General features: G+C 34.0%; 1 protein-coding gene across 16 annotated transcripts in view; it reads left to right on the top strand.

Annotated features, from left to right (window-relative positions):
- Snap25 (Synaptosomal-associated protein 25kDa) overlaps nucleotides 1-12,285 on the top strand; it is a 58,563-nt gene that overhangs the window by 19,265 nt on the left and 27,013 nt on the right. For all 16 annotated transcript variants that reach the window (XR_012463008.1, XR_012463007.1, XR_012463005.1 and 13 more), the window contains one exon: nucleotides 184-225. Coding sequence is in view for 3 of the 16 variants with exons in the window: in XM_074142939.1 (XP_073999040.1) it covers nucleotides 184-225 (42 nt within the window). In the remaining 13 variants the exon portion in view is untranslated. The remainder of the gene's footprint in view (nucleotides 1-183; nucleotides 226-12,285) is intronic.

The raw sequence follows: 12,285 nt of genomic DNA, 5'->3' as shown, positions 1-12,285 counted from the left end.
TTTATGGGTCGTAGTGACTGCGGGGCTGCCCCCTTCTACATGTTATTCTATTATGTTCTCTACATAATATTAACAAAACTACAAGCTTGAGTGCAATTTTGGCCCCAAAATTGAGTTAATAGTAAAACATCTAAATATTATTAAGAAGAATTTCAAGTACTCTAATTTTTTTTATTTTTGCAGTCGCTGGAGAGTACACGCCGGATGTTGGCACTCTGCGAAGAGGTCAGTATTTCATTCGATTTTGAATTTCAACCTATTTTAGGATAAAAAAAAAGAAAAAAATAGCATGAGCAATTTATTTGTGCTTTATTTTTTTATTTTAAACAAAAATGAGGGGAATAGGATGGAATTCTTATTCCAGTAGTGCAGACCAGACTTACTTAAGGACCATAACAGTTTGGCCTGAATTTTTGTATGGGCTCTCTGTAACTCGGGCACAGGCTACCACTATGGCATTGTCAGGTGCAGCTAATTCTTAAGGGCCCAATTCATTCATAGTGTATCCAATAGCAAGCTAGATTTCCAGTTTGTCTGTGCACATACTGTGCTCCTTATCTTAATTTAGAGCATCCAGTAGTCTGACCAGAGCCCTTGTCTGAGCACTGTTATTCGGGCACACTTTGTGAGTGTGCCATTGAAAAGTACAGCATTAAACCTGAGTTGAGCACTGGATCTCAGTGTTTTTGTCTCATCCACAATGGTGGTCCCTATGACAAACTGGGTTCCGGTTTGTATGCCATACAGAACACCTTCTAAACTTAATTAAATTAGGGGGTCTCTTTGGGGTGGGTATTTTCTAGTTCTGAGTAATTTAGGCACAGTGTTCCATTTTAGCATTAGGCTTGGTAGCTCCGTGCTGCACCCGAGTACTTGAACCTTGTGTACATTAAGACAAACTGGATACTCAATTTGTTTGTTTTCTCTGCAATTTCACCAGACTGATCTGAGTACTTTATGAGCACTCGGCACACTCTGTAAGTGTAATATTGTCATAGGTAGCTATCTTAAGCCTGTGTGAGTTCCAGAGCTGGGACCGTGTATTTTGACCTCAGATTTGGGACTTTTTGAACCTACAGTTGTTGCTGTTGGTGTTCTTCTGAAATTTTTATTTCTTTACGTTGTTTTTTTATTTAATTTTGATTCTGAGCATGACATGAATTTGAGTTTTATGTTGTTTTATGGTGAAATGAACATCTCTTTAAAGCTCGCCTTGATTCTGAAAGTATATTTCCTGTTTAGCCACTACTGCTTCTTCCTTCTCTTCTTCTTCTTTCTTAATAGGAAGTTATAAGCTGTCAATAAATATTCTAAGTATTTGGTTAAATTGTCTTTTTAGGTAATTCCGCGTGGTATTTTCTTTAAACAATTTTAGCCGTTTATACACCGGTTATGACAGTAACGAATCATGGCGTTGAGTCACTTGAAATTGTATGTGTAAAATATATAATGGAAAGTGTCCTAAATGGCTGTTTGCAAGTGGGTGGGTTAAAATAAACTTCTCTCAAATTGAAGTGGACCAATCACAAAAATTAAATTTCTAATAATTTTTTTTATGGTTATTATTTGGTCTGTAAAACCTTAGTTATTCACTAGTTTTATGGTTTCTGAAGTTAAAATAAAGATGCCTCCCTGATAGAGCGTTATATTCATGTTCTTGAAATTTAAAAGTAAAAACAAATTTAATTTATTTTACATCTTTTTTTTTAAATACAACTTTTTTTTTATTTGTCTTCAAATGTCTTTAGAATTAAAGATTCACATTGGAGTTTCATACTTCTTATGAGACTCAGTATGTAATGTTGGAGCAAAGAAGCCCATTCCTCAATTAATGCATCTGCAAGAGCGTCTAAGGTATGGGTGTGCAATTGGCGTTGGAATTTATCCTAAACATGCTCAATCGAATTCTTATCGAGTGAACATGCGGGCTAGTTCATGTGCGTAATTTCTCTTCCCTCTTAATAACATTCAACCACTCTGGCTCGATGAGGTCGTCCACAAAAATGGACCTTTCTCAATTTCAAGTGATAAAAGGATAATATCAGGCCTGATGACATTGACGACGTAAGTTTGAGTGGTCACGTGATCATTCCTCAACAATACCAGCTGAGTGTTTTGGTTAGTCGAAATCCTCCTTATATTATGGTACCTCCTCCTAATGGTTCAGTCATACCTGCGTTACATCGCTGGTTTTGTTCTCTCCACACTCTAAAACATCGATCACAATGATTGAGAGCAAATTTCGATTCGTCAGTAAATAAACAATGACTCCAATTCTCATCAGTCCAATCAACATGTTCAACGCCCGCATGAGACGCGCTGCTTTACGTTGTCTCGTTAAGAAAACTCTTCTCGCTGGTCTTCTCGCTCTCAAACCGACTTCATAGTGACGGTTTCTTACTGTCTGCGTTGGAATGCGGTTCCCTGTTGCGTCCTCAAAAGAGCTTTGCACTTGTCGAGCTGTTCTTAGGGGTCTGGATTTTTAAGTATCAATCCTATTGAAGGATAGCTTTTCGAACTCGGCCTTCTTCGTGGGAGTATTGAGCAGTACCTGTTTGCTGGTTCCATAACCGTGATCTTCCGATTACTGTGTAACAGCAACCAAGCCTTCGGCCAACATAGCGCTAAGAATCGCCTAACTCTAAAAGTGTCACTGCTCTCGCTAGGTCTTCAACAGTAAGTTTCCTTAATGACATTTAAACTGTCAAATGCGTTGACTTATTGAGTAATGATAGTGATAGAGAAATTCATTGATTTCTTTAAGCGATGAAATTCCAACAAAGTTACTTTGTTTTCGTTTATTTATTTTTTTATTATAAATTATTATTAAGATTGATTATTTAGTTGTAAAATCTTTTAAATCATCCAAGTAAAAGAAATGAAGAAGAAAAGTGGACTCAAGAAGTATTTTTTGTTTGAGTTTTGTATTGGGCTTCGAGTTTGTCTTTAGACAAACTTGAGATTTTTTCGCTGATGGCTAAGCCATATGACGACCTAGGTACACTTGGACATATCGGACCTTTGACTCAAGAAGTAAAGAAGAAATAATATCTGGGTTTTTGTAAGTGGGCCACTTTAACTTGTAAGCAGTTTAGTTGTAAATCTGATTTTGGTCCGGTTAACCATTCCCGCCTACTGCTGGTACTGTTACTTTGAAAAAGAAGATCTGCCCGCCTCGGAAAAGATTACCAACAGTAGGCGGAATAGTTAACCGGACTAAAATCAGACAAACTATTTTAACCAACCCAGATGCAAACAGTCATTTAGGACACTTTCCATTATATATATTAAATCAAATGGAGATAGTGTCCTCTTATTATTCTGGTCTTGTTTAACTATTGGCAATGTCTGTTCTTCTTGATTAAGACATGTATCAAAAATATCGGCAGCATCTTAAATTTTCCAAATTTACTAAGGCGAGTTTAGGAGTTGTCTTCGAGCACAGACTGTTATTATCTTCTCTTCTCTTTCTTAACTTACTAACCGTTAAATGAAGTTTTGTGATTGCAAAAATAATTAAGCACTTTGTAAACTTCCGTAGCGTGCCATCCTATGGTTCTATCTTTAGACACGGGGTTTTTAAATTTTAGTAAGATTTAACCAAAACTTATTAAAGATGACAACAGTAACAACTGGCCGCCATTGCGGACACCTATTGTAATCACAATTGATTATAATAACTCTCTTCACTTCTATCATACCAGAACCGCTGAAAGGGCTCACATCAAAATGTTTGATAATCTCTGAAAAAGAACATTTAAGGCCCACGTCCAACTGGAGTTTAATTCATAGTAAGAGAAAGTAGTGCAATTGTATCGAATTTTCTGAATTGAGTTTTTATGGCAAATAATGTTTTGCCCAGTACACGAAAAAAAGTTTTAGAGAACATATTATCTATCGCCTACATTAAAAGTTCCAAAAAGAGCAAAAGGTTTTGGCACTATTATCGCTTATCCTTTTTTTAATTTTATTAATTTTCGAAATCCGTAACACTTGAAAGAAATTATTTTTCAATTAATCGCGATTTTCTTTACGCTATAACTCTTAACTTTCTTCCAGGACTTTTTGTGGCAATTTTTCAGGGAAGTGCGACTGCTTTAAGCTTCACTCCTAAAGGACTTTTTCTTATTAAGTTACGCTTTCGTCACCATTACAAAATTAAAGTCGGGTGAATGTTGGAATTAGATTTTTCAAATAACAGTCTGTGCTTACCGTCCCTTTTTTTTATTTTAGTTTATTTTCGTTTACTTTTTCGTAGTATTTTTTAAGTTGTTATCTGTTAAACTTTTTGTAGTATCCTATGTTCTATTGTGTACTCATCTTTTCTGTCTAATAGATTTTTTTTTAAGTAAGTTTTTGAAAAAAAAGAAAGAAATTTAAAAAATAATAAACAAAAAACCAATATTTTTCAGGTGCAGTCAACCTTTTAAAAAATTCAAAAAATAAAATTTTTATAAAAATTAATTTTTGAGGCGTTTTGACATCATTTGGATTATAGTATTATAATTATTATATGAGAGACTTTTTCTGTGAGAGAGTTATTTTCTGTGATTTTTTCATGGTTTATTTATTTTTGATTTTTGGTCTATTTTTTTTTATATATTAGTTTTTTATTTTTTATATTTAAAAAAATACATAATATATGAACACAAAAAACATAGTATATTGGGATGTAGCATGTAGAACTGGCCATCCTTGAGTAATTTGTTCTTCTCCGCATTTGCGACATAAATCATGGACTGATTCTCAGTTGATTTCAAGAAATTGTTAAGGGAGAGATATAGATTTTTTTTTTAGGAATTTTAAGTTTTTCTTAAATAGTTGCGAAATAAAATAAACTAAAATCTGCAATTGATTACACTTGAGCTTACTTAACTTAGATTTTCTTTGCTAGGAGCTACAACAAACAGCTTATACGCTGTAATGAATCGCGTAGATGGTCTTCAACCAGAGAACACTGTACTGAGATCGATGATGCTCTGAAAAGGCATGGGCACCAATCACCGTAAAAGTTTGACGCGAATTTTTTAAAAGACGTGTTTTAAGTTTTATAAAATCGCAATTGTGGCCATCTGAAACCTTTGGCCCAGAGTGTTGTGCACTAGAGAAGAAGGTCAAAGTTTTTAACATTGTGTTTAATTATTTTAAGGTCTACAATGGTAGCATATCTTTCATTAATTGGGAAAAATTCCATTTCGTTTTTAAAATTTTATAATCTTTTTGTTCTAGCTATAGCTCTTTAATAGTTTAAGATTTTATGGACAATAAATCGTGAAGTATTAAAAAAAAAGAAACATGCAGTTTCTTGAAACCAGACCATGGTTTGTATCATAACTTTGCTGTCGCGAATAAGGTGTAGAACTCGTACAAAAAGCATAACCATTTCAACCTGTTACACTCTTTTATAAATTTCCTATCAAATATACCTATATATAAATTGTCTCAGGTTCAAAAATACAAAAACCTATACTCTAAGTGATGTCCTAACATTAGTAAAAAGATATAATTACATTTTTTCTATTTATTTATTTTTATACATTTTTACCTATTCTGTCTTACTATTTCAATTATCTATTTGTCTATTTTAATTTAGTTTTTTTTTTTTAATGATATATACGTACATAATTAATGTATTAGATGTAAATTCTTCTTGGTTATTTATCTATATAAATATATACATATGTATTTTGCATTGATGTCTCTAAAGTGTGCTTTTAATTTTATTTGAAATTTGCCTCACATAGTTGGCTAAAAATCTTTTGTTCTGTTTTCATTTTTGGATTTAATTGTTTGCTTTTATTTTATCTTTTTGTACATTAAAAACAAAGTTTTGGAAACTTCTTTTATTGAGGAATTAATAAGGAAGTATTTGAGAGGAAAAATTAGGAGTGTGACTAGAAAATTGTGAAATTGGGGGATAGATTGGCCCAAGTGGTGCTTTGGTCTGTGTTCTAGTGGACTCTAAATGAATGTGTGTGCCACTCTAAATGAATGTGTAAGCCATTAATATATACATGGAATGGCTTAGACGGTGAAAATTTTGATAATTTTCAGTAGGTGCGAGACGAAATAGAACCGACAAGAAGGTAGCTGGCAAAATCTTAACCGTCATTCATCATTCTGCCTGTCAGTATCTCTGGGTTTGTCTTCGTCGACTAACCCAGTGCGTCCACCAAATGTCTGTGAGTACGTTTTTCGCTTGGTAAGCCTCTCCTTCGCTTCGACTGTCTCTTACCCTGTCCAGCCCATCATCTGTCGGTTGGTAGCTGTGACGATTTTTAGTTTATTTGACTGTTTGCTTTCTGGTATAACTTGTCTACTAAGAGATTCATTCAACATGTAAAAATGTTTGTAACGATACATTAAATTTTTCTGACTGGCAAACCCGATGAAATTGTTCAACAGATTCAACAGTATTGCAACCTTTAGTACCTTCTATTTTGTTTGCTGAGCCATCAGTCTACAAAGTACCAAATAGTATCCCTTGATTCCACCATCTGACCATTATTCTGTTCATTCATTTCTCTGTCAGCCAACAGTTGATCGGTGCGACTGTCTGTCGATTTGTAATTGGTTTGTATGTCTATTTTTTCCTCAGCGTTCGTTGTCTATTAATTTTGTTTTGTGTCAGTTCGTTTATTTATGTTCGCCTGTCAATCTGTTTTTCTATTTGTGAGCCTGAATGACGATTTTATTAAGTTTTTTCCGTCTGCTTTGAGTTCCTTATCTTTCCGTTCTGCGACTTTGTTGCGGGAAGGGGTAGTCGTTAATCTATCTACCCTAAGAACAATTTCTGGTCACGCTTCCTAAGAAAACTGGTTTCGCTCCATGTATCTGAACGTACCTACAATACTTTAGGAGTCTTAAAAAGGAAAATTGTACCCAATCTCCTAGTACTTAACCCATATTAGGCTCACTATTCAATTTTCCTGAGAGACCCTCTCATATTGTAATTAAGTTTAGACATACGTATAAACACCATTAGCACTTCGTCGATGCAGTTATGGTTTGTGGTTGAAAATTGATGGCTAGATAAACTGTGTTGGAACTAATAAGTAATGCCACGTAGATCTTCTAGTGTGGACCCACAGTGACTCTTAATAGACTCTAAACTCAACGAAGATTTGACATCCACAGAGCATAGTACTGAGGGGAACCCACACTAAGCACACTGGAAGCCTATTCAGAGCTAAATGAAGACTTAATTATGGGTTCAAGATGTACGTAAGCCTTACACAGCTCTGTTACAGTGCATTTAACATATCTGTAAAGTGTAAGTTCACAGTGGTACACAAGACAGAGCACATTAGATCTACCAATTTGATCTTCATTGTGACTTTTAATAGCCAATCCTCCATTTTTATTCTTACCGGCTGGATTTGAGGAAGTTTCTTTAAGATCTGCAATTTTTTTTTTTTTAATAACCGTGAATTTCGCCAACCACAACCATTTTTCTGCCCAACACAGTTTATCTATCAATTTTTTCTCTTACAGTTTCTATCAAAGGCCTAATATTTGCATCTTGTGGTGCAGAATTGATTTGGACGCATACTTTGTTTTGGTCGCTTTTTTTCATTTCAGTTGTCTGCGAGACTAAAAATAATTTGTAACCTAACTTGATTGATTGGCCTATAATTTTTGTATACTAACGGAAATATCTTCCTATTATTGATCTCTCTAAAATCGTGAGAAATGGGCTAAATGCTAAAAAAAGAGCCACAAAAAACTAAAAAATTCACTCATTGTTATAATTTTCTCTTTGGGAAGAAATAATATTGCCAATTTCTGTAAACATTATTTATTTTTTGCTAAACTTTCGATCTAGGGATTAGATTATCATCTTCAGAACTGTGCAACATATTTAAAAGTAACAGAATTATTACGTACATTAATTTGATATAAAAAATAGTTTACTAAAAATCAATTACTTTATGCTATTGGTAATTATAATATTTTTGTACAAATGTTATTTGTAAAGTTGGGGTGTCTCCTGTCTTGCCTGTTTAAAGTACTGAGTGTGGTCGGTTTTAAATGTTCTGGTTTGTGAACAGGTCAGTGTTGCCAATTCTAAAAAAAAAGAAAGTGTTTTGTACGACACAAAATTAAAAATGAACACTCAGCACTTTCATTAGACAGCTCAGAAAATCATTGCACATTCTATTTACTAAACACAAATATACCAAAATCAGATACAAACTACAAATAGAGGAAAGTATTATTGTTTACATACCACAGAGGGAATATAGTTTAAATTTCAAAATAGATACGAACAGTCTGAAAGCCACATATACTCTCAGCTTAACTACAAAACGCATAAAAACATTTTTTTGGCTATTGGCAATACTGGCCTGTTCAAAAACCGGAACATTTAAAACCGATTTCATTCATTACATAAACAGGATGGATATAAGACACACCAGCCTTACAAATGACATTTGTACAAAATTATTATAATTGCCAATAAATACCACATAGTATTTAATTTTTTGTGAACTAATTTTTATATCAAATTAATTTATATTTTATTTCTGTTACTGTAAAATATGTTCCGCAGCCCCGAAGATGACAATCTAATACATAGGTAGAAAGCTTAACAAAAAATAATTATTGAAATTGGCAATATTCTTTCTTCCCTTTGGATTAATGAATCAACTCACCAAAAACGTTGAACAATATTCTAAAATTTTAAAATGAATCTCAAAAGGATTTTGATAGCTGGTTTCCCTAAGCTTTACTAGGCAAAAGCCTAAATTTGACCTTAAATAACTGTTTTTTTAGTCGCGCAGACATTTTTTTTTCAATTTGATGTATTCGACTCTATTTTGTTGACTACGTATATATGTAAATATATGTAGTTATAGGTATTGCACTTACAGGTACATTGATCTACACTCTGCCTCTATCTTGTAAAATACGTCTGTCTATGTCAGTCAAGAAGACATTGCGTCCTGGGTGGAAGATCTCTTGTGTTTATTGTCATTTTGTGGCAATAGTATCAACAGAATGTGGAGGAACCACGGTAAAACAAATTTACAAAATATTGCCTTTGTTTTTTTCGCCAAGTGAGGATAGTTATCTGAGTTCTTTTAACTGGGAAATCTTGAATTGTTGAATTGTGGTTGTTGTAATGTAGTCTCTCACTTTCTGCGTGCTTCCACGATTGTTTGTACCCCTCGCTTTGTTCATAAAGAGCAGTTTACGTCTCTATCTCTCTTTTGTGAGTTTGTTAGTCTTTAGGAGTGTTTTTATCTTTGTGCGAGTATAGGCAACATTGTTGCGTACTCTATGTGTATGTTTTTCCCATATCGGCGCATCAACATCTTTGGTTATTAGCGCTTTAACTGTATGATTGATGTACTCTTACCCCAGTTATCTAAGCTATGAAGATAAATAATTTTATAACTATCGTACAGTCTAATTTCTTGCTTACATAACAGTTAACCCTTCTTCTGCCGCTAGCTGTAGAGATGTGCACAGATAAACAAAATTAAATAATAAAATTAGGAACTCCTTTATGATAACTACTTTATTTAAAATTTTCTACTTTTTACACAGTAAATACACCAAATTTACTCTTTAATACGCTACCATTCACACAAAATTAGCACATTAAATACACTATTTTGTGCAGTAAATATACCATTATTCTCACAATAAATTTATCCACTATTTCCTATCCTCTACTAAACTTATATCTTTTAATAACTCTAATACAGGTTTATATCTTTCAAGTACTTGAAAATTGGCCTGCTTAGTGCGCTGGCCGAACCCGGTATCTACTCGAATATCCTGTGGCAGTCTTGAGATAGTTCAGTCTCAAAACTTCACACGTTAGTAAGATCTGTGACACTGGCAGTGTTTCGTTACTCAGTTCATATGCTGGCCGTCGCTTCCCAACAGTAAGTATGGCTGGGTCCGATACGAAGCCATATAATTTTTTTCCTCCTTGGTACTAATTCTATCCGTGTCTGGTGAATGTTCTTATCTTTTTAAGTTTTTTATCACATTCGTTCTAATCTCTTTGCCAATTTCTACCAGTACGTATTTTTAAGGATGTATTTGTAAGTAGGATTTTGTTTTCTTTCATGTCTTTCATTTTGTACTTCTGTATTTGTTAGCTTGTCTCTTTTGCTCTGTGCATGTAGGTTTATTTGTATTTCTATTTCTCCCTCTTTATGGAATTATTTCAATTTGTTTGTGTGTCGAAAATATCTCCACATCGAAAACTATCAGCAATAAAATTATCAATTGTTATCATCATTACTTATTTATTTTTATTTTTTTTTAATTTGTGTAAAATGGCTACGTGCGATTTATTACATGGTTAATTTTGAGTTAATCTTTTTGTTTTTTTTTAAGGAATTCATTACTATTTTCGAGTTAAGAAAACACTTAGCCCATAAGTGTTATATATAAGTAGCCAATTATTTTCTATCCAGCACGCAATGTCTACTCTCTTCTAGTTGTATACTAAAAAATATTTCTGTCTTCAAAAATATTTCTGTGTGCAATGTATTTTTCTGTTGATTTTTTTGTTGTTGTTGAAAAATTTACTTTCCAGAATTTGTCTGTTTTCTGTTTAGTGCCTGCTCGATGTGTTTAAAAAATGTTTTAATTTTTGTTTTTGATTTTTTGAAAAAGAAATGCTTGCGAATGTTTTCAAAATTTGAAGTAAAAAATTTCAAAATTTGATAAAAATTTCTAAACTGAAAATCAAATTAAAATTGTGACAAATTCTTTCTATCTATTCATAGAGAGATCTCTGAGATTTTGAGATTCTTACACACTCACACAATACAAGCAACTTACAGTGCCCAGATCTCGAGACATCAGCACCTCGGCCTGGCCAAGTCAACTGCACTATCAAGAACAAACAATGGATATCTCAAAATATATATTGTGAGAAACTGGTGTTAATATTGCTTGAAGACACAGAAGTACAGGTCTGTGGGTCAAATAAATGTGTTCCTGGTGCCTGTTTCTGGATAAATGGGTTTCTGGTGCCTATTTCTGGATAAATGGGTTTCTGGTGCCTGCTAGTTAACTAGTCTGACTAGTTAGCCTGACTGTCTTGGGAATCTGTGAAAATTGTCTGTCTGAGTGTGAGTCTGTTTCTCTCTTTTTTCGTGTGAATGCTGTTAGTCAATGTGTCTGTAAGTCTGCCTGTCTCTTCCAACCGTCTATAAGTTTTTATGTGTCTATAACCTAGGTATATGTTTGTCTCATTCATTGTCTTTTTATCTGTTTGGTGTGACTGTATTTCAGTCTGTCCTTCTATCTCCATCTGTTGGTTTGTAAAATAATTGGATTAGAACTTGGGCGTGTCTTGTTCTCCAAGGCAGTAAGAAATTATTGCATCATTCCTCTAAATGTATAGTTGGTAAATAAAGCTCTTTGCAAGGACTAGGCATCCTTCAGTCATTTTTTAGAAAATAACTGTAACCTTGGGATTACAACGCAGTTAACTAGCTTATGATTGACCGTTTTATTTTTTTCCAGGCACAGTCCGCTCTGGGATTCTGGGCTAAATAACCATACCCTGTGTAGATAAGAGGCTTATTGTGTCGACCCTTGGTAGTTCTAGCAGGAAAAATATTGCCTTTTTTTTTTCATTAATCCTTATTGCATATTATTTACTTTAGCGTCGAAGAGTCAAGAGGTTTCATATCATAAACTAGCCATTACTGCGCTATTTGACTGGGTATAAGAAACATTTTCTCATCTAGGGTCAGCCTCCTCTGGTTCCGGACCCATCATCAGAAGACATGTATTTTATAGTTCTATGCTGCTCTCTAAATAGTCGGTTAGGCCAAATTAAGACGAAATGGGCACTTGGCCTGGTCAGGTCAATATACAGTTTGCAGAGGCTAGTGGGGTAGACTTATATGACTCCGTATATGTTGCATTCAGGCCCTAAGAAACTTTCCAGCCTAGAAGAATGTAATCGTCCAATACCATATATCTGACGTCTCCCCAAGAAACCCTCCCACATAGGCCAAATTTTAGATAGCAAGTATTCCAGACTATAAATTTTAATTCTTAATACTCTAGTCCCTTACCTAAGTCTCGAAAATGAAGAGTGTAAAGTGTAACGAAAGTCTCCGCTTCCTTCGATTTTTAAGTTTTTGTTTTTTAAATTTGTGAGTCTGTTGATATCTAAAATTGGCTGTTTATTTGTTAGCTTGCACGTTTGATCGGTTCCCTGTATGTGTGTCTGACCACCAGCATCCCCTCTGTAGATTTGTAATTTTGTCTTATGGTTACTGTTAGACTATTAGTTCATCT

This window comes from Rhodnius prolixus, unplaced genomic scaffold (assembly GCF_049639745.1).
Source record: "Rhodnius prolixus isolate KJV_2025 unplaced genomic scaffold, Rpr scaffold_12, whole genome shotgun sequence".
In the NCBI taxonomy this organism is placed as follows: domain Eukaryota; kingdom Metazoa; phylum Arthropoda; class Insecta; order Hemiptera; family Reduviidae; genus Rhodnius; species Rhodnius prolixus.
The sequence above is the reverse complement of the archived record's forward strand: the minus strand, read 5'-3'. Positions and strand labels throughout refer to the sequence as shown.